The sequence below is a fragment of the Gopherus flavomarginatus genome, chromosome 2, assembly GCF_025201925.1.
Source record: "Gopherus flavomarginatus isolate rGopFla2 chromosome 2, rGopFla2.mat.asm, whole genome shotgun sequence".
NCBI lineage: Eukaryota > Metazoa > Chordata > Testudines > Testudinidae > Gopherus > Gopherus flavomarginatus.
This window is the reverse complement of record NC_066618.1, coordinates 34,093,739-34,115,106: the sequence shown is the minus strand read 5'-3', so window position 1 is coordinate 34,115,106 and position 21,368 is coordinate 34,093,739. Positions and strand designations below refer to the sequence as shown.

General features: G+C 43.5%; 1 protein-coding gene across 5 annotated transcripts in view; it reads right to left on the bottom strand.

Moving 5' to 3' along the window:
* Positions 1–21,368, bottom strand: part of ODAD2 (outer dynein arm docking complex subunit 2) — a 173,819-nt gene that overhangs the window by 80,782 nt on the left and 71,669 nt on the right. For all 5 annotated transcript variants that reach the window (XM_050939024.1, XM_050939023.1, XM_050939022.1 and 2 more), the window contains 5 exons: positions 13,167–13,313; positions 12,722–12,931; positions 12,316–12,552; positions 8,668–8,778; positions 6,323–6,477 (listed from right to left, as the gene is read on the bottom strand). In XM_050939024.1, coding sequence (XP_050794981.1) covers positions 6,323–6,477; positions 8,668–8,778; positions 12,316–12,552; positions 12,722–12,931; positions 13,167–13,313 — 860 coding nt within the window. The remainder of the gene's footprint in view (positions 1–6,322; positions 6,478–8,667; positions 8,779–12,315; positions 12,553–12,721; positions 12,932–13,166; positions 13,314–21,368) is intronic.

Genomic DNA, 21,368 nt, shown 5'->3' with positions numbered 1-21,368 from the left:
TAAGCACAGGTCAGGGGCATGTATGCAAAGGTGGCTTAAAGTTTAATCTCATGATTTTCCTGCAGACTGGCCCTACTCTAATTTACACCGAGCTGCACTGGCCACAGGAGGCTGAAAATGCCTTTTTTCTGCTATGCCAGCAGCAGGGAGGGCAAGTACCAAAAGAGCCCCTATGTCAGCTCTACACATCAAAAGGATCTCATATACACTGAAATGAATGTCATTATTTTGTATGCATGCCCTGGAAACGTTTGTTCCTAGCTCAGGTCCAGGTTATAGGTTCTCTGAATATGAATATTGTTTGGCTCTGTAAGGGCTTATCTGTATTTCCCTGTGTAAGAACAGAAGAATGACCATACTGTGTCAGACCAATGATCCATCTAGCCCAGTATCCTGTATCTGACAGTGGCCAGTGCCAGATGCTTCTGGCAGATGGAGATTTAGGGATACCCAGAGCATGGGTTTGCATACGTGACCATCTTGGCTAATAATCATTGATCAACCTATCATCCAGAAACTCATATAATTCTTTTTTAACCCAGCTATACTTTTGGCATTCATAACATCACATGGTAACGAGTTGACTGTGCATTGTGTGGGAAGTACTTCCTTCTGTTTTAAACCAGCCATCTATTAATTTCATTGAGTGACCCCTGAGTCTTGTGTTATGTGAAGAAATAACACTTCCCAATACACTTTCTCCACACCATTCATGATTTACAGACCTTTATTATATCCCCCCTTCTTATATCAGTCTCTTTTCCAAGATGAACAATCCAAGTCTTTTTAATCTTTCTTTATGTGGAGGCCATTCCATCCCATTAATCATTTTCTCTGCCCTTCTCTGCACCTTTTCCAATTTTAATATATATATATTTTTGAGATGGGGCGACTACAACTGCACACAGTATTTGAGGTATGAATGTACCATATATATATGTGCCATTAATATATTTTCTGTTTTACTATCTATCCCTTTCTAATGGTTTCTAACATTCTAACATTCTGCACATTCAGCAGACATTTTCAGCACAATGGCTCCAATACCTCTTTCTTCAGTGGAATAGCTAATTTAGAACTTATCATTCTGTGCAGTGTATTGCACATGTCCATTCCATGATCTACCCTCTTTCTCCACCCTATCAGAGTCTTTCTGGTAGGAAGAAACTGTGAGGAGTTGGGGGCAGCACATCCCTTTACACCCATGTGCAGTGACGGGAGGCTCCAGAGGGTGCTCATTCTGCCTTGATGGGTACTGCTGAGGGGGAAATCTTCAACAACTGTGCATAAGGCACACACACTCACAGTAGAATGAACATGTGCAACACATCTTGAAGAATAACAGTTACAGAGAGGTAGGCAACCGTTTTTTATTGTATATTATTTGTTGAGTGCTGAGAAGCCTCTAAACATTATACAGGACATGAAGCTGTCTCAAGGAGTTTACAACATAAGGCCATGATCCTGCAAGCTAATCCATACTGGTGGAATGTTGAACTTGCACACAACTCCACTGACTACAGTGGGGCACTGCAAGAGTGCAAGTGTCCAACCATGTGAATCTGTTTGCAAGTTAGGATGTACAGCAAAAAAACCAAACAGGTCTCTGAGACTTTTAAAAGCTTTTTCATTTTTTAAATTATGAAAGTATTAAGAAGAGTGATAGGTATAGAACATATGACATTAATACAACAGTTTACAGTGTTGTTGTAGCTGTGTTGGTCTAACAAAGTTAGAGACATATGGTGAGTAAAGTAATATCTTTTATGGGACCTACTTATTTTGCTGAAAGAGACAAGCTTTCACGCTTATGCAGAGCTCTTCTTCAGGTCTGGGAAAGATACTCAGAGTGTCACAGCTAAATACAAGCTGGAACAGATTGTTTAGTTTAAGTAGTTAACACATTTTGTAAGAGACCATTCAAGATGGAGTGCCCAGTTAATATGTCTGCAGTTATAGAACAAAAAAAAGGGGAGGGGTTAGTGGATTACAGATTATTGTAATAAAACATAAATCCAGTGTCTTTATTAAGTTCTTGATTTTTAGTGTCTAGCAAAGTTATGAACAGAAGCTCTCATGCTTGTCTTTTGAAGGTGTTGTGCAGATTTCCTTTGAGGATGAGGACTGAGAGCTCAGATATGGAATGATCACTTTTGAAAAGTGTTCACCCTGAGATAATATTCTCTTTTATCATTTTTCTGTGTGAGTTCATTCATAGTGATTATCTGGTTTCACCGCCAGAGTTGTTATGGGTCATATAGTGCAGTGAATTACACCACATGTTGTGATAGGAATGTGTAAGATCCATGGATGTTGAAAGGTGTGTTGTGGGGGGTATTTATTATCATAATAGTGGAGATATGCCCATGGTTTTTGCATCTGTTCTTATGGCAGGTCTGGTTTTGCTTTCAATGCTTTCCTGGTCTGTGGGAGCTAGCTTCTGAAGATGAGTTTGGTGAGGCTCGGAGGTTGTTTGAAGGCCAGAAGAGAGGGTTCAGGAAAGATTTCTTTCAGGATGTGGTCCCCATCACGTATGGCTCGTAAATATGATTAATGATCCCTGCAAATCTTTGGAAAAGGATTGCAGAATATCTCCATGAAAATTTCATCAAAACCTCTCAGGAGGATTCAAGGGACATGCTTGTGTACATAAACATGGCCACCCCTGCCTAACTCTATAAGGGAACGAAAAGCAGATTACAACTCTACCTATCTCTGTTGTACCGCTACCTTTTGTAGTACAAGTACATTAATGAAAAGTCAATAGCTGTGTCCTGCTAAATTGGGGGTGCCATCCCTGTAATGGGAAATCACTTACTCAGGGTTCCTTCCCCTTCATTCAGCTTGTCTGTGCTCCAGAAACTGACTGGAATGTGATGGAATCTGAAAGAGGTCCTGGCTTACGGGATAGCTGGATTTCCGAGTAGCATGTCCTCCACCCTTCTCCAACTCCTCCGTGCCCTCGCTGTTCATGACAGGAGCCTGTGACTCAGGCTCCTCAGAGGTATCAATGATGGTGTGAAGGGTGGTGATGGAGTGTCCTCCAAGTATGGCATGCAGCTCTTTGTAAAAGCAGCTTGTGCGCAGCTTGGCTCCAGATTGACTGTTGGCCTCCCTTGTCTTCTAGTATGCCAGCTGCAGTTCTTTTGCTTTCATGTGGCACTGTTACTGGTCAGTGCAGAATCCACTGGAGAGTACTTGAGACCTGGATCGTCCTATCACTAGCCAGTCATCCAGATAAGGGAGAACATGTATTTCCGACCTTCGCAGGGATGCCTCTACTACCAGCACGCATTGTTTGAACATGCGAGGAGCTGCTGAGACACTGAAAAGCAGAACTGTGAATTGATAGTGGGATTCATTGACCATGAATCTGAGGAACCTTCTGTGGCTCCAATGAATTGCCACATGGAAGTAAGCATCCATTAAATAAAGAGCAGCATACCAGTCCCCAGTCTTTAAAGAGGGTATAAGAGAAGCAAAAGTAACCATTCGGAATTTGGTTTTCTTCAGAAAATTGTTTAGTTGTCTTAGATCTTAAATAGACCTGAAACCCCCCTCCCCCTTTGCCTTTGGGATTAGGAAGTATTGGGAATAAAATCCCTTTCCTTGGAAAGACCCGGGAACTTCTTCTATAGCCCCTATTAGGAAGAGAGACTGGACCTCCTGTAGTAGCACATTCTTGTGAGAGTGGTCCCTGAAGAGGAGGAATGGGGGCAAGAAGGGAGGATAGAAATAATGGCAAAGACTAAGAGGCTACTGGCTGTTGAGGAGGTCCCTCATCCAACTTTTGCACAGGATAGTCCCAAGTAAGCAACTCTCCTTCTCTGGTAATGGTCCCAATACCCAGAGAGGGGGGAATGGTACCCCTGTTGCAAGTGTCCTGGGGCCTACTAAATGTGGGAGGGTAGGAAGGGAGTGGGGATGTCATAGAGCATGGGCAGAAACCCCAAGGACTCTAAAAGGGCCATTGATATGGAGGTGACACCCACAAAGATGCTGGCCATTGGTCATTGGGTTGGGATCTGAACCATGGTGGATATGCACCCAACTGGGGTGCCGGGGTTGCTCAGTTCTGGAAGCGTAGAACCCAATCTCAGAGTCCAGTGAGAAAGGTGAGTCTGTTTCCTCTGGCCACAAGGGAGCTGACCCCCATCAGTTATCAGGGAGATTGGCTGCAAGTCGGGTGATGGAGGCACTAGAGAAATCACCGCAAGCTTCCTCCTCGAATCACTGGAAATCGCTGAGACACAGCAACAGCAGCATCCACCAGTACTGAATGGTGCACCAGGGCTGGACATGGCATCAAAGGATCTAACACATCAGATCCCAGTAACAGGCAGGAATCCTACACCGTGGGTGAATACAGTGCCGACAAGTTCAGTAGTTCCTGAGCTGCCTTGAACACTTCACATGTAGACAACACCAGCAAAGGCTCCTGACTCTGTGGTGCTGCAAGGTGCACCAGTCCTGGGATTGGTCTTAGTGGGCCCTTCCTGGACTTCAGAGTCAACAATCCCTCTTTGCATGCAGGCTTTATCTAGGTGGTGCCTCTTCTTTGCATGCCCTCAGTGTCCTTGCCTCCAGTTGATGCCTTGCCTGCAGATTTCAAAGGCCCACAATACTGAGTCCTTCGAGGACTTATGAAGTCTTTTCTTTGGTAACAGTGAGGACCGTCTGCTTACAGACGCAGCTAGAACGGGCAGAGCACTCCTGACAGACTCAGACATGCTCAGTACCTGTTCCAAGTGGCACGGTTCCAGTGGAAGGCGAAGCACAGGATCCAGGAGTAAGCACTTGAGCCTGGCAGCTCTGTCCTTTTTAGGATAAAGTTTGAATCCTCTACAAATGTGATATTTGTCACCTACATTCACTTCCCCCAGACATTTAAAGCAGCTGGGGTGAGGGTCGCTCACTGGCAAAAGTTTGCCACAGGACTAACAGGCCTTGAAACTGGGAGAATGCAATACAAATTTGGTACCGGGCCTGTTACCCAAACAGGCACCAGAGACCAAGCTTCACAAAGAACTAAACTAAACGTACTTTAGTAACTAACTATTTACAAAATACACCACTTTAGGCTTAACTAACATGACAGGTATCATATATACAAGAAGAGATGGAAGACTTGCAAATGCAAAGATCACAGCTCCAAATACCATCACTGGTGTAGAAAGGAACTGAGGTGGTTGGGGGCAGTGTGGCCCTTTATACTTGCATGCAGTGGTGCAAAGCACCAGAGGGTACTCACACTGCCCTAATGGGAAAAATCTTCAACAACAGTGCATGAGGCATGCACACATCTACAGTGACATGGCCATGGGCAATCACTAGAAGAAGAAGCATTATTTTTCTTTCATAAACTTTCCAGAATACAACGTGGCAACAAGAACAAGATACATCAGGCTGAATCTAACCTGTGTCTTATCTGATAATTATACTACAGTACTTACTTTGATTGACATTGTAGCCTATGTATCTCTTCATATCAATTCTTACTGTTCTCTTTCTTCAGAGTTGTTCTTTCTGCCTTCCCTACAGCTGAGAAGGTTTCTACTGAAGTCCATACAAGTAAAGGGTGCTCACTACTTTCCAGGGACTAGGTACATAAAGAATTTTGCTGTGCATCTGTTTTTGTTTGTATGTTTCTTTGTTTGTGAAAAATAACAGAATCTTTGAAGTTCAGGCAGAAGGGTTAGGATTATTTTCTCGAAAGATGATCTTCAGAACTTGGTGTGTATTACAATAACAATGCAATTAGCATAGCTAGCCTCCTAGGGAAATCTTCCTAGGTCTTTGTTCCTCTTGAATAGGGTAATGTTTCTCCAAGAGAAAATATATTAACAGCACAAGACAACAAAGAAACAGCCAAACAATTTCAAAAATATCAATAGAAAAGGAAGATATAAATGATGCATAACAGAAAATTAAAAGGCTTGGGTAAATTGTGGGGAACCCACAAAACCCATGGACAGGCCACTTCACAAACCCTCTGCGACGATGGGAACTGCTGCCCTTAGGTTCAGGGTGGGAGGAGATGCCTTAGAAGTCAGGGCATAAGCCCATGCATTTGTGTGCACACCCTTCTGATCTGGCAATGGCAATTGCAGATCACCCATAAATACAGATTATTTATGCTGTAAATAGTAATAATTTGCCCAAGTGGTTATAGTTGGACCAACACCAGTTAGAATATGGGGGCAAACAAAAGTTGCTTTAGTGATGTTACTATGTACCCATGTTTAAGACAAAATGAGCCCATAAAATAAAAAAGATACTAATAGAATACATATATTTGATAAAATTAAGTTGTTACTCATACTTGGTCACATTTTCTCTGCTGATTGCACACTTCCAGATTGCTCCTGTCACTGCTGCTAATAGTTCTTTATTTTCAGAGTTACTGAGCAGAGTAGCAAGTGGTTGTAGGCCTCCATGATGCCTAACTAGGTCACGTGTCTCCTCATCTTCTGCACACTACACAACAAAATAAATATACAGAATATTTAAAATGTATAAAACAACGGCCCTGGAAGTCTGGTGTATTATCACAGTGACTGATACCAACTGATAGGGAACTTTATGTAATTATTTTATTTACTAAAATATTTTCAAAATATATTTTTTAATTAAATTCATATTATCAAATTAATAAAGGAATGAGGGTTCAGAACTGTACATAACAATAGAGAATAGTTCAGACAAATGTTCAGAAAACAAAGGAACAGGTCCTTGCACAAAACACATAAACAGAAAACGTGTGCAGTTAACACAACTGTGCAAGCAAATTGCAAATGGGTATGTGTGCACACAAAAGACTAGTGCAGTGAACTACTGTATATGCAATTACAAATGCATGTTGTTATGTATATTTTTGTCTGTAGATTTCAGGCTTCCAGTTCCAAAACACTGGCCCTTAACTGCAAACAAAAATAAAACACTCAACATATGCTATTTTTCATTAATCAATTGTTCATACTTAAAAAGCATTTATTCCTCATTACTACATACCACACATTTTTTATTACTATACAGGCAAAGTTTGGAATTCTAATTCCAAACCATTAAGCCATTTTAAGCCTGGCAAGGAACAAAATCTGAAAATGTTTCATAAATGATGAAAAACAGTTTTTTAAAACACTCCAATGATGAATGGATATTTTTTACTTTACCCTCCCCCACAAAAATTAATACTTATCTTAAGACAAATAAAAAATCTTTCAGCTCAGAAAATCATTATCAGGGAAGATATAAAGTATTGAAAACAGAAGCTTAGAATGAAAACTACCTTCTCAGCCATAATTACACCATTGCTATTTTAATTGCTTTTGAGGGATCTGATCCTACAGGGCATTGAATGCACACAATTCTTACTGAAATCAACCAGTACTGAGTGCTCAAATTCTAGATGCAAACATTGTCTATGGGTTTTGTACCTGATATGTATAAAACTTGAGGTTAACACTACACCAATATTATTAAGATACATCTATTTAGGCCTCAAAACTGCAGCTGGCTCTGCACAGGCTGAATCTGATATCAGAGGGTTCTGCAGGGGCACAGGGGACCCCAGATACAGAACCAGTTACAGAATTTGAGTCTGTTTCCTGCTACATCACCATCTTACTTAATATGACAAAATAACAGCCAGCTGTTAGAAAATCCAACTATTTTAGAAAGTGACAATTTTGAAATGCAAACAGGTCATGAAATCATAATCTCAAATGTTTGAGAACAGTAGGTGGGCTCTGGGCTGGGGGTGCAGACTTCAGGTGGGGCCAGAAATGAGGGGTTCAGGGTGCAGTAGAGTGCTCCAGGCTGGTTCAGGGGGTTCAGAATGTGGGAGGGGGTGTGGGCTCTAGGGTGGGACTGGGGATGAGGAGTTTGGGGTGCAGGAGTGGGCTGGGGTAGGGTGTTGGGGTATTGCAGGGATGTGGGCTCTGGGAGGGAGTTTGGGTGCAGGATGGGACTCCGGACTGGGGCAGAGGGTTAGAGTTCAGGAGGGAGCTCAGGACCAGGGGCTGGCGTATGTGAGGAGGTGCAGGGTCCCGGCAGAGCTTACTGCAGCTCTCAGGAAGCCTCCGCCAGGTCCTGCAGCCCCTAGGCACATAGGCAGGCGGGGGCTCTGCACACTGCCATTATGCAGGCAGGCTCCACTCCCACAGCTCCCATGGATCGTGGTTCCTGGCCAAATGGGAGCTGCAGAGCCGACACTCGGTGCGGGGGCAGTGCGCAGAGCCTTCCTGGCCACCCATGCACCAAGGGGCTGCAAGGACCTGGTGGCTGCTTCTAGGGAGCCACGTGGAGCTAGGGCAGGCAGGTAACTTGCCTTAGCCACGGGTCCCTGCTGCTCCACCAACCGGAATTTTAAAGGCCCAGTTGGCTGTGCTGGACACCTTGCAACCGTATGTCAGAGCAGAATTGTGACATATCAGCATACTATGATTATTTTTAGGGATAAAATAACTAATCATTACATTACAGATAAATCTCTTTAGATGTACAATAGAAAAAACTCAGGAAATTTAAACCACAGAACCACCCATATTTTCTTCAAGTAGAACTTTACTATACCACATATATAAGAGATCTTTATAGAATGTACTGCATGAAAACAAACAGAAATACTATCATTAAATGATCTGATAATTAAAACCACACATTTACCTTAAAGATGGCACTGGCACAATGCATCTGAAGTTCCTCATTTTCACCACTCAGGTTTTTCACAAGGTTTTCAATCATCCTCTCTGTCTTGATTGCAAGTCTGTAACTTGGCTATGAATGCAAGTTACATTTTTAGTTACATATATCAGCAAATGAATAAGATTGTTGTTATCCTAAAACCTACTGCACTATTAATGTAGCTCCTAATCCTGCAAAGATTTGTGCCTGTGATTAACTTTAAGCATACGAGTTTAAGCATGAGTCACCAGCCTGACTAACTCTCTGGCCGCTAGGCTGCACAGCCCTGATCGGGGGGTGGCTCTATTGACTCTGGACACTAGGCTGCACTACTCTGAAATCCAGCGGGGTCGTGTAGACTTAGCCATGGGGCTATAACAACCCTTGCCCCATCCCAAAACAGTCATAAATACATGTTGTCAAACTTCCATGGCTCTGGAAGACACTCAAGAGATTTACTTCAAAATAGTTTATTCCTGTTTGAGTCAAATAATTTTCAAGGCTCTTTTCTGTGTGATTTTTTTTTATGTAACAAAATCACATAAGAATAGAGCTATTGTTTCCCTTCTTATAAGTGAGGCTGGTTGCCCTGCCTATGTGAAGACTGCCCAACACTTACCATTATAAGACCCTGTTTTCACTTGCTTATAACTTTGCCAAACTTTAACTGTTTGGCTGCAAGCAGCTCCTGGCTTTTTTCTTTTTCTTTTTTTTTTTTCATTTTTTTATTTCAACCAAAATGGTTCAGCTATTTCCAAGAAAAGGCTAGGAGCAAATAAGCTGTTTTGCCCATGTTAAAACATTCTCGCAACCTTTCTTTGAAAATATCTAGTGCTCTCATGCTGTAGAGCAGGGACTTGAAATGTGGCAGAGCAGTGGCCTTTGTTCAGAGAGGTTCCTTAGTTTGGCCCCTTTGTGCTTAGCATTATAATACAGTCTTTAATTACAAGATCATATACTATTTTTCCACAGCACCCTTGCCTCATGAAGTGCACAAAATGGACCAGGGTTGAGTAGTGAAGGAGGCTGTTTTCCATAGGACCCCTGCCACATATATTGCATAATTTGGAAAGTATGCAGAAAATGAAATGGGGTTATAGAAAGAAAAAGGAGGTTCTTATGGTAAAAGCAGCTGAATCCTGCCCTGGAGAACTGGATTCTATTCCCACCTCTGCCACATCACTGAAACCAAACTTTTCAGAGATGGTCACTAATTGTGTATATTTCTCATTTTCTGGGCGTCCAATTTAATAATCTGAGGTCTGATTTGCAGAGCACTCACAAATGGAACGTGAAGTCAATGAGAACTAAGCTCTGCACATGTAAGTGCTACATATTGGTAAGTACTCAGAAAAATTGGATCATACATGTCCCAAACTGGGCACCCATAATTAGTGGATACCTTTGATCTTAATATTGCTGTGTTTCCACGCCCCTTTGTAAAATAGCGATAATTCCACCCCCTCACCTCACAGGGAATTTATGAAGAAAAAATAATTAATATTTGTCAAGCACTCAGATATTATAGTTCTAAGACCATGAGGAAAGTAATAATTTTGTCTTCACAGCAGTGTTTGAACAGTGTGCAGTATATAAGGCCTAAGGCCATACAATGAACAATAAGAATAAAACTAAATATTGAATAGCTGCTGAATAATTGAGCACTTTCCATCAACTGTGCACTGAATTCCTGTAGAAAAAAATAATATGAAATCATGTGCTCATGACTTTGCAACTTTAATGATTTACTAATGTAGTTTTTGTGTATAATTTTAATAGTATGCTTGTAAGAATTCTGTGCTTATTATAATAGCAATTCTCTATATAGTTCCATATTACTATATAGCGCTAAAATACCTTGTCCACTTTAAATATAAACCACTATTTTTAAATATTAAGGTCTGAAAAGTGACAAAAGTCAGGAAATTCAAAGTTAGGAACTACAATGTGAATTAAAACCAGGGTGTCACAGTCCTTACTTTGAATTTCCTGGCTTTCACTGGTTTAAATAAGATACTTACTCTACTTGAACACAGGACCAAATTATGCTCTCAGGTACACTAGTAAAATGGCATTGAAATACACTAAGTGGGGTTGCACCAATGTACCCGAGAGCAGAATCCAGCCCATTTTTTTTAAAGAAAGAAAAGTAATTTTAAAGTTGTAAAATGCATATTATTAAGTTCTAACCATTAGAGCAATCTTCCTGGCCATATTTTATTTAGACAGACATTTTAAACCCACACCAAAACAGCTCAAAGTTTGGCAGTTTATAAACCCTGGATACATCAAGACAGTACAATCTGTAATGGAAATTTTGATGGAAATCATACACTTTCCTTTACTCCTTCTGAGACTGCCAAGATGCTGTTTTGTATAAAGCGCATGTATAATATAAACTATTTAACTTGTGTTGTGATGGGATCAGCCTCCTGTCCACTGATTCACTAGTAGCCTTATACATATTTTGAATTCCCACATTTTCCTCCCTAAGAATTTTGTGTTTCCAATTCAGCTTTCTGCTATTTAAGTATACTACTGGGCCAGGATGTAGCTGTGACAACTTTTGAAAATCCACTTTTCAAATTTCTTGCAATAAAAACAGACATTTTTGTCAAATATGAAAAATTTACAAAAATGAAAATCTTGAACTATATTAGTTTCATATAATTTCTCTCACAAATCACTCCTGGCCTCCAGCACAAATATGATGTGATGACTGGGCCTTACAGCCTCATAAGCCATGACCTTCATTAAAAAACTTGTATAAGGCACACCTACAGTACTCACTCTCCTTGGTCCAATGTTGCCCTTTAGATGGGACCAAACTACTTGATGGAATAGAGAGTGTACTACAGCATTCTTCCAAAGGGTAGGTTGCCCAGATTGACTTTGAGCCATCAGTTTAAAAAAGTTAGAAGTAGACTAGTTAAACTATAAGTATGACTACACTGCACTTACACTTCAAACACCCAGCAGGCATAAATAGCAGTATCAATGAGGCATGGCTTAGGCAAATAGAATAGAGCAGCGGTTTTCAAACTTTTTTTCTGGTGACTCAGTTGAAGAAAAGTGTTGATGCCCATGACCCAAAGGAGCTGGGGATGAGGGGTTTGGGGAGTGGGAGGGGCTCAGGGCTGGGGCAGAGGGCTGGGGTGTGGGGCCAGGAATGAGGGGTCCTGGGTGTGGGAGGGGACTCTTGGCTGAGGCAGGGAGTTGGGGTGTGGGAGGGGGTTAGGGTTCTGGGCTGGGGGTGCAGACTCTGGGGTGGGGCCATGGATGAGGGGTTTGGGTGCAACAAGGGGGCTTCGGGTTTTGGGGGGCTCAGTGCTGGGGCAGGTGATTGGGGTGCAGGGGGGTGAGGGCTCTGGGATGAGGGTGCAGACTCTGGGATGGGGATGAGGATGAGCGGTTTGGGGTTCAGGAAGGGACTCTGGGGTTGGGGGGGCTCAAGGCTGGGGCAGGGGATTGGGGCACAGAGTTGGGGTGTGGGCTCCCAGTTAGCGGCACAGCGAGTCTGCTAAGACAGGCTTCCTGCCTGTCCTGGCACTGCTGTACCTACACATGTAGTGCCCGTACTCTGCATGCTGCCATAAGTGTACACATAGCCTAAGTAGTTATTTGGCTTACCTCGGATGCACACTCTTGTAATGTCCCCACCACAGGTGTTAACATGTTTGCATGTGGGGACTTTAGCAACCGAGCCAGCAATGGAATGCCTCCAGCCCTACGAATTGCTTCTTTATTTTTGGTGCTTTTGCTACAGCTCCAGAGCGCCAAAGCCCCACAGCGTGCTACTTCAATATCTTTTTCCTGATGTGGAGTCAGATTGGCTGACCCCAATGGAACACAGTCCAGTAGCCCAACCTGACAAAAATCAAAGAATTCTTAGTGTATTTACTGTTAATCAGGAAGAATGTAATTATATTGCATTTTAATGATCTACAACTATTTTTTTTCCTGGCTAACAAATGACTTATAAAGTGGAAAAAAATATATAAATACAGTAAATGTGCTGATTTTAATATCTACTTACTAGTCTCTTGATTCCGCCATGCTGTCTTACTGTCCTTCGTGCTCTTTTAAACCTGGCAACGTTAGCAATCGTTTCGGCTGCCAAACATTTCAGATCCTTATCTGGGGAATCTAGTATTTTCACCATAATTTGTAAGCCCCCAAAATCAGCAATTGTACGTCTGATTTGTGAATTCTGACTAATTTCCTTCAGGATTTTTAAAGAACCAATCTAAACAGAGGAAGATATTAAATGTGAGGCATTATTTAAGAATATATAATCATTTTAGCTAGCAATCATTTAAAAGAATAGGTGATCTAACATGTTCTCTCTTCTACATGGAACCCTTTAAACAACACTTCTTTATACCATATATTCCATGGGATGTGTAGGGGAGGGGAGGGGGAGAACATTCTAATATTAGCTAGCATATACAAGGTCAATTTATTTAGACAAATTTACTTACCTTACATTTAATTTCTTCTGTATCAAGTAAATTAATTAGTACTTCAAGACCTCCAACATCTCTGATGGCCAGTTGACAAGTTTCTTGAGCCAAGTTAAAATCTCTCATTGAACATAATGCAATTACTGTAGCTGTCTGGTTACCTCCCTAAAATAATGTAAAAATTATTATAGCTACAGGTAAAACACAACCTTATTATTAAATAAACATACTGAAACTGACCCTATGTATCAGTTCTTGGCCCTTCACTATTTAACATTTGTATCAGCGACATGCATGAAAACATACAATTATTACTAATAAAGTCTGCAGATGATATAAAAATTGAGGGAGTAGTAAATAATTAAACGGACAGTTCACTGATATAGAACAATCTGAAGGTCAAGGTAGTTAATCAGCTGAACATGCGCTTAGAGAGCAATGCAGTGGTTAAAAGTGCAAATGCAACCTTCAATGTATATATAGGGAAATACTGAATAGGAGTAGGGAGGTTATATTATCTCTGGATATGTCACTGGTGCTACCATTACTGGAATATCATCTCCAGTTCTGGTGTCCACTGTAGATAAATTGCAGAGGGTTCAGAGAAGAGCCACAAGAATGATTAAAGGATTAAACAATATACCTTATATAGAGAGAGACTCCAGGAGCTCAATCTATTTAGTTTATCAAAAAGCAGGTTAAGGGGTGATTTGATCAAAGTCTAGTAAGTTCCTACATTGGAGAACAGAAATTTCATCATAGAAGGCTCTTCAGCCTATCAGACAAAGGTACAACAAAATCCAATGGCTGAAAGTTGAAACTAGACAAATTCAGACTAAAAATAAGGCACATATTTTAACACTGAGGCTAATTAACCATTGGAACAATTTACCAAAGGCTGTGGTGGATTCTCCATCACTGGAAATTTTCAAATCAAGATTGGATGTTTTTCTAAAAGATCTGCTCTAGTCTAGTTCTATTAGATGGAAGGAGGAATTAATTCAGGGAAGTCCTACGGCCTGTGTTATATCAGAGATCAAACTAGATGATCACAATGATCCTTTGTGACCTTAAAATCTATGACTCTATAAAACCCCTATATCCAAACATCCTTTTGAACTCTACAAAAGTTGGGCCAACATCTAGATCTACAGGGAACTTAGGTCAGCATGTGCAAGATTAGTGGCTACTGAGCATGTGCACTACCAGGTGACAGAGAGGTTAGTTAACTGAGCAGCTACCTGGTCAGACCCCATTCATACAGCTCACAACTTGTTTTAAAGGTCAGAGTTGTCAATCAGAACTCTGAAGTAATAGTTGATACGGGGTATGTACATTTCTCAGAAAGGTATATTAGGAGAACATTAGAGAGCCACATAAAAGGCCAGCTAACAGCAGGCAAATTTGCACAAGAAGAGCTGCACTGGAGAGAGATTCAATCAGGAGAAGATGGGAATTGGAAGCCAGCAAAGAGAAAGCTGCTGGAAAGAAATCAGAAAAGCAGCTGCAGAGAGAGAAAAGAAAACCAGAGTGGAGCAAAGCTGACTGAACAGCAACAGTGATTAAAGATTTACAAAGCAGCAACAGAGATTTTAAAGGGATACCAATGGATTTATAAAATAAGATCAGGACGGGATTAACCTTTTATGGGCTCCGGCACCTGGACCATAGTCCCGACCTCCACTCCACCTGCACTCCCAATCGAGGCTCCGCCTCAGCTCGGCCTCTTCCCTCCTGAGGCCTCATCCACGCTTCACTTGAGGTGGAGAGGAGCAAGCAGCAGGAAGGGCCTTGGGTGGGGCGACAGATGGGATGGGGGCAGATCAATGGTCCAGGCATTGGGGCCCCTTCTGAGTGTGGGCCTGGTGCCATTACGCCATTGTAAACCCAGTACTGAGTAAATTTGCCAGTTTTTGATATAATTTTTAGTATAGTATAGTTTGGCACAGTATTTAACATGTGTATGCTTGGAATGTTTGTATTTTTATTGTATTTTACTTCTATAATACTTAAAGTATTATTTAAGAACTGCTGTCAGCAATTTCATAGAATCATAGGACCGGAAGGGACCTCGAGAGGTCATCTAGTCCAGTCCCCTGCACTCATGGCAGGACTAAGTATTATCTAGACCAGGGGTCGGCAACCTTTCAGAAGTGGTGTGCTGAGTCTTCATTTATTCACTCTGATTTAAGATTTCACGTGCCAGTAATACATTTTAACATTTTTAGAAGTGTAGTAAGATATGCACGCAGCCGACTGTTAACATCATTAAACAAGAGCAGCGCACCACACCGATAGCTACTGACAACAAGAAGGTCTCTTTCTATAACTCTATAATATATAACTAAACTATTGTTGTATGTAAAGTAAATAAGGTTTTTAAAATGTTTAAGAAGCTTCATTTAAAATTAAATTAAAATGCAGAGCCCCCCAGACCGGTGGCCAGGACCTGGGCACTGTGAGTGCCACTGAAAATCAGCTCCCATGCCGCCTTCGGCACGCATGCCATAGGTTGCCTACCCCTGATCTAGACCATCTCTGACAGGTGTTTGTCTAACCTGCCCTTAAACATCTCCAATGACAGAGCTCCCACAACCTTCCTGGACAATTTATTCCAGTGCTTAACCACCCTGACAGTTAGGAAGTTTTTCCTAATGTTCAGCTTAAACCTCCCTTGCTGCAATTTAAGTCCATCGCTTCTTGTCCTATCCTCAGTGGTTAAGAACAATTTTTCTCCCTCCTTGTAACAACCTTATATGTACTTGAAAACTGTTATCAAGTCCCCTCTCAGTCTTCTCTTTTCCAGACTAAACACACCCAATTTTTTCAGTCTTCCCACTGACCACTTGTAAGACAGCGCTACACTCAGAATCATTTAAACCATTGGTTCTCAAACTGGGGGTCGCAACCCAGTTATGTGGGGGGTTGTGAGTCCCAACCCTTGTGCTCAGCTGTGAGCCCCAACACTGACCCCTGCGCTGGGCTGTGAGCCCTGACACCAGCATGCAGCTGCGAGCCCCAACCACGATCTCTGCGCTGGGCTGTGAGCCCCAACCCTGACCCCTGTGCCCAGCTGTGAGCCCTGACCCCAGCACGCAGCTGCGAGCCCCGACCCTGACCCCTGCGCTGGGCTGTGAGCCCCAACCCTGACCTCTGTGCCAAGCTGTGAGCCCTGACCCCAGCACGCAGCTGCGAGCCCCGACCCCGACCCCTGCGCTGGGCTGTGAGCCCCAACCCTGACCCCTGTGCCGAGCTGTGAGCCCTGACCCTGGCACGCAGCTGCGAGCCCCGACCACGACCCCTGCACTGGGCTGTGAGCCCCAACCCTGACCCCTGTGCCCAGCTGTGAGCCCTGACCCCAGCACGCAGCTGCGAGCCCCAACCCTGACCCCTGCGCTGGGCTGTGAGCCCCAACCCTGACCCCTGTGCCGAGCTGTGAGCCCTGACCCTGGCACGCAGCTGCGAGCCCTGACCCCAACCCCTGCACTGGGCTGTGAGCCCCAACCCTGACCCCTGCTCCAGGCTCCAAGTCCCGACCCAGACCCCTGCACTGGGCTGCGAGCCCTGACCCCAACCCCTGCGCTGGGCTGTGAGCTCCGACCCTGACCCCTGAGCTGGGCTGGGAGCCCCAACCCCTACCCCTGCGCTAGGCTGTGAGCCATGACACCAACCCCTGCGCTGGGCTGTGAGCCCCGACAGGGATGCGTGGTTGCAAGCCCCGACCCCAACCCTGGCCAGGAGCGAGGCTGTGAGCTCTGGCCAGGTGCGGAGCAGCGAGCCCTGACTACGACCCCCTATGGGGCTGTGAGCTCAGATCCCAACTCTGGCCAGGAGTGGGGCTGCAAGCTTCAGGCAGGCGTGGGGCTGTGATCCCCGACCCCAACAAGGATGCGTGGCTGCGAGTCCCGACCCCAACCCTGGCCAGGAGCGGGGCTGTGAGCTCCGGCCAGGCGTGGGGCATGAGCCCTGACTCTGACCCCCACACGAGGCTGAGAGCACCGACTCTGACCCCCCATGTGGCTGCAAGCCCAGACCCCAACTCTGGCCAGGAATGGGGCTGCGAGCTCCAGGCATGCACAGGGCTGTGATCCCCGACTCCAACTGCCAGGCAGGATTATGAGTCCCCGCCTCAACCAGCAGAGGGGCTGTGAGCTCTGAGCTAGGGCATCCAGGATGCTGTGAGCCCTGACCCCTGTACTGGGGTTGTCAGGCAGAGCCAGGACATGCTGAAGGTTATCAGCCAGGAGCTCTGCCAGGCACAAGGTTGTTAATTAACTCCCAGCCCTGCCACACCCTGTGGTTGTCAACCCTGAGCCCCACCACCCGCTGTGAGCCCAGCCAAGCACTTGGTTGTGAGCCACCATCATCACCATGTGCTGACCTCAGAGCCTCAAGCTCCTCCAGCCCAGCTCCACCCCCAACTCCACTCCAGGACTGCTCCACCTCCAAAGAAAGGGCGCCAAATAGAAGTTTGCCCAGGGTGCCATTTTTCCTACGGCTAGCCTTGTACTGAGACAGCATTAGAGGGCGTGATTTGCAGCTGAACAAGTACTTTATTAATTAACAGTCAGACACACAAGTGCAAATTTTCTCCTGAAAATAATGGCCACTTGCTAAAACCGCCAAAAAATGAAAGTATCTCGAGTCTTACATTAAACTCGGTTTTACCAGTATCATCAACTCTGGAATTGAAAAACCGCAATGTGTCATCTGCTGTGAATTTTTGTCTGCCGAGTCAATGAAACCATCCAAACTGCAGCGACATTTTGAAACTAAACATCCAGAGCATAAGAATCAAAACATGGATTTTTTCAAATGCAGAGAAGAAGCAACAAAGAAGGCTAGGCTTGATGCTGATGGAAGTTTCTGACAGCAAACGTCCTCAGCTGTGGAGGCCTCTTATGTTGTGTCCCTATGAATTGCCTGTACCAAAAAGCCACGTACAGTTGGTGAGGAGCTTATTCTGCCAGCATGTGAAGATACTGTGGTACTTATGGTTGGCAATGATACTGCCAAAAACCTGAATATGCTTTCCATGTCTAATGATACTGTGAAATGCAGAATATGTGAGATGTCTGAAGATATCAAAAAACGAGTTGTGCACGAAATTACACATTCCGCTTTCAGTATGTTCAGCCTGCAACTTGATGAAACTACTAATGTTACTCACTGCACGCAACTGATAGCATTCGTACACTATGTTAATGCCAAGGATGTTAAGGATGAGTTCTTATTCTGTGAACAACTTGCAACAACCACAACAGCACAGGCCATTTTCAATAAGGTGAATGCCTTTTTCAAAAGCAATGGCATTGAATGGAAAAATCTTCATGGTGCTCCAGCAATGATGAGTGCATGGTCTGGCTTTCAGCAGAAGGTAAAGTGTGTCTCACCTAATGTGATTGTCACTCATTGTGGAATCCATCGTCAAGTCCTAGCTGCAAAGACATTGCCAATATGCCTTAATGCTGTGGTGGATGTTGTTATACGAGCAATGAACTACATTAAAGCTCATGAGCTGAATAGTCGTCTCTTTCGAGAGCTCTGCAATGAAATGGGTGGTAAATATGAAGTTTTGCTTTTCCATACTCAAGTCCGATGGCTTTCTAGGGGATGTGCATTAAAGCGCCTTTTTCATACTTTGTGAAGAGATGGCAGGGTTTCTCCTGCGAAAACAGAAACAAGAGCTGAACAAAATGTTCAGTGACAAGAAATGGCTTCTCTGCTTGGCATACCTAGTTGATATCTTTGGTAGCCTTAATGATCTCAATCTGTCACTTCAGGGAAAATGTTCAACATTAATAGACTCTGACTAATAAAATCAAAGCCTTCCAGATGAAGTTGGATCTGTAGTGCAGGAAGCTGGACACAGACAGATATGGCATGTTTCCGACACTATCCTCGTTCAGCGAGGAGGAGGAAGTTAACATTGAGAGTGCTCTCAAGTCAGCGATCAGTGAACATTTGAGAGCCCTTCATGAAGAGTTCTCACACTACTTCCTAGTGCTACCAGAAGCACTTCATTCCCTGGTGAAGAACCCTTTCAGTGTGACAGCTGAGCAGTTACCTACTGACGATATTCACATACAGGAACAGTTTATTGACATGATCAATGATGATGAAGTGAAAGCAAAATTCACACAGCTGCCTCTAAACCAGTTCTGGTGCTCAGTTGCAAGTGACTACTCACTGGTGTCTGAAATGGCCCTGAGAGTCCTTCTGCCATTTCCCACTACCTACAAATGCAACAGTAGATTCTCCAGCCTTCTCACAATAAAGACGACATCTCGAAACCAGCGTGATGTGAAGGATGACATCAGATGCGCCCTTTCTAAAACAACACCAAGAATAAAACTTCTTGTGTCAAATAAACAGCATCATCCATCTCACTGATTTTTGGGTGCTTCAGGTCATTATTTGCTGTCAAGTATTAAAATAAAATTCTACTTAAAAATAACTTTTCCACTTATATTTAGTTCGATAAAAATGTGTTTTAGTCTTAATTTAAAAGCAGTGAGAAAAGGTAAATTCACTTTAAGCAATAGGGTTTAAATTTAGTATTTAACAGTGTTAAATATCAAAAATGTGTTTTTAATTTCTAAGGGGGGTCGCACTCAGAGGCTTGGTGTTCGAAAGGGGTCACCAATACAAAAAGTTTGAGAACCACTGATTTAAATTATATGTTATGGTAGTCTGAATGCTCTTTAACTTGCAATAAGGGATTGGTGTCAGGGATTTTGTGCTTTGTTTAGGATTTTTAGATTATACTGTATTAGGGATTATTAGTTACTTTTGTAACCCCTTTGGGGTTTAGAGAGCATGGTCCCTTTAAATCTTTTGCCTAAGGGGGAGAGCAACAGGGTGTGTCAGGAGCTCCAGACAGAAGGGCTGCAGCAAGCAGGCCTCACAGAGTGAAGCAGCCAAGAACCTGCCTGAAACCTAGGAGGGACAGAGTGACCAACTGGGGACACCCCAAGACAGGAGCCAGGAGGAGCACTGTGCCAGCGAGGAATCACCTGAGAAGGACAAACCAGAGCTGGACCCAGTATCACTACTGCCCAGAGCTGTATGGGGCTATGAGTACTGGGGCTCGTGACTTCGCATTGGGAATAAGGAGGGAGGCTGTTAGCTAGTTAAGTGGGGAGGTTGTCATTCTTTGTGGCTTTGCAGAGAGTAGCACAAGAGGGCACTGGAGGGGTTTGTTGGGGAAAGTTTGCTGACACCAAAGACAACCAGGACACCCAAGACTCACTGGACTGGAACTTTGCCCAGGACTCCTGAACTTTGTGTGCAGACATATTGCTCAGTGTCTGCCCTTTCAGACTGTACCACTGGGCCTGTGGGGCCTTGAGTTGAATGCAACCCTGTTTTACCATTCCCCCTATATTTCCCCATTTTTCTCCTTTCATCCCTCTGTAAATAAATATTTTCTTTTCCTACGTTCATTATACTTTTCCAGTGTGTGTTCACTCTGGGGGGTTTGGAACAGGTGACCCTGGAGTGGGAGGGACTTTCCCTGCTGCATTCCTGCGCACACCTTCTCTTGGCGAGAGCTGCCTGCACAGCAGACTCCATCTTCGCCACAAGGGCGCTAAAGTTACACTTTAATAAAAGATATTTTGTTTTGGAAAGAAAACTGCCTGTGTCAATTACCTTATCAGAAGGTTATATCAGTGTCCTTCAGTGTTTCCTTAACAACCTCAGAAATGTATACCTCAAGGACAGACTAAGGGGACAATAGGCAGTTTATTACAGGGGCATCCCAAAATCCATATTTCAGAGTAACAATCTCACCCACCTTGTCTCTCTAAAAATAAGCCTGATTGTTTGTTTAATCATTACTATGGTTCTGATTCCACAAGGTAATTAAGCATGTGCCTAACTTTAAGTATTAGGTAAACCTACTGAACACAGTACATTCCATACCAAAGTACTGCGTAATATTTTCAGCAGCTTTCCTAGAGAAGTGATTTTTTTCCTCTGACATATATAGCTGTCCTGTCTAAATAACAGAAAAGCCCAAAACTACAGCAAACACTGTGGTCTGAGAGTTCAAAAAGGCTAACAGTTGTCTTTTTACAAAGTATATAATCTTAATACCATAGCTCAGGTTATAGATCATAGGCACCAACTTTTCCTGACGCCGGTGAGTGCTCCCGCCCCCGCTCCCCCTGACCACCCCCGCCCCGCCCCCATTTCAACCCTTTCCCCAAACTCTCC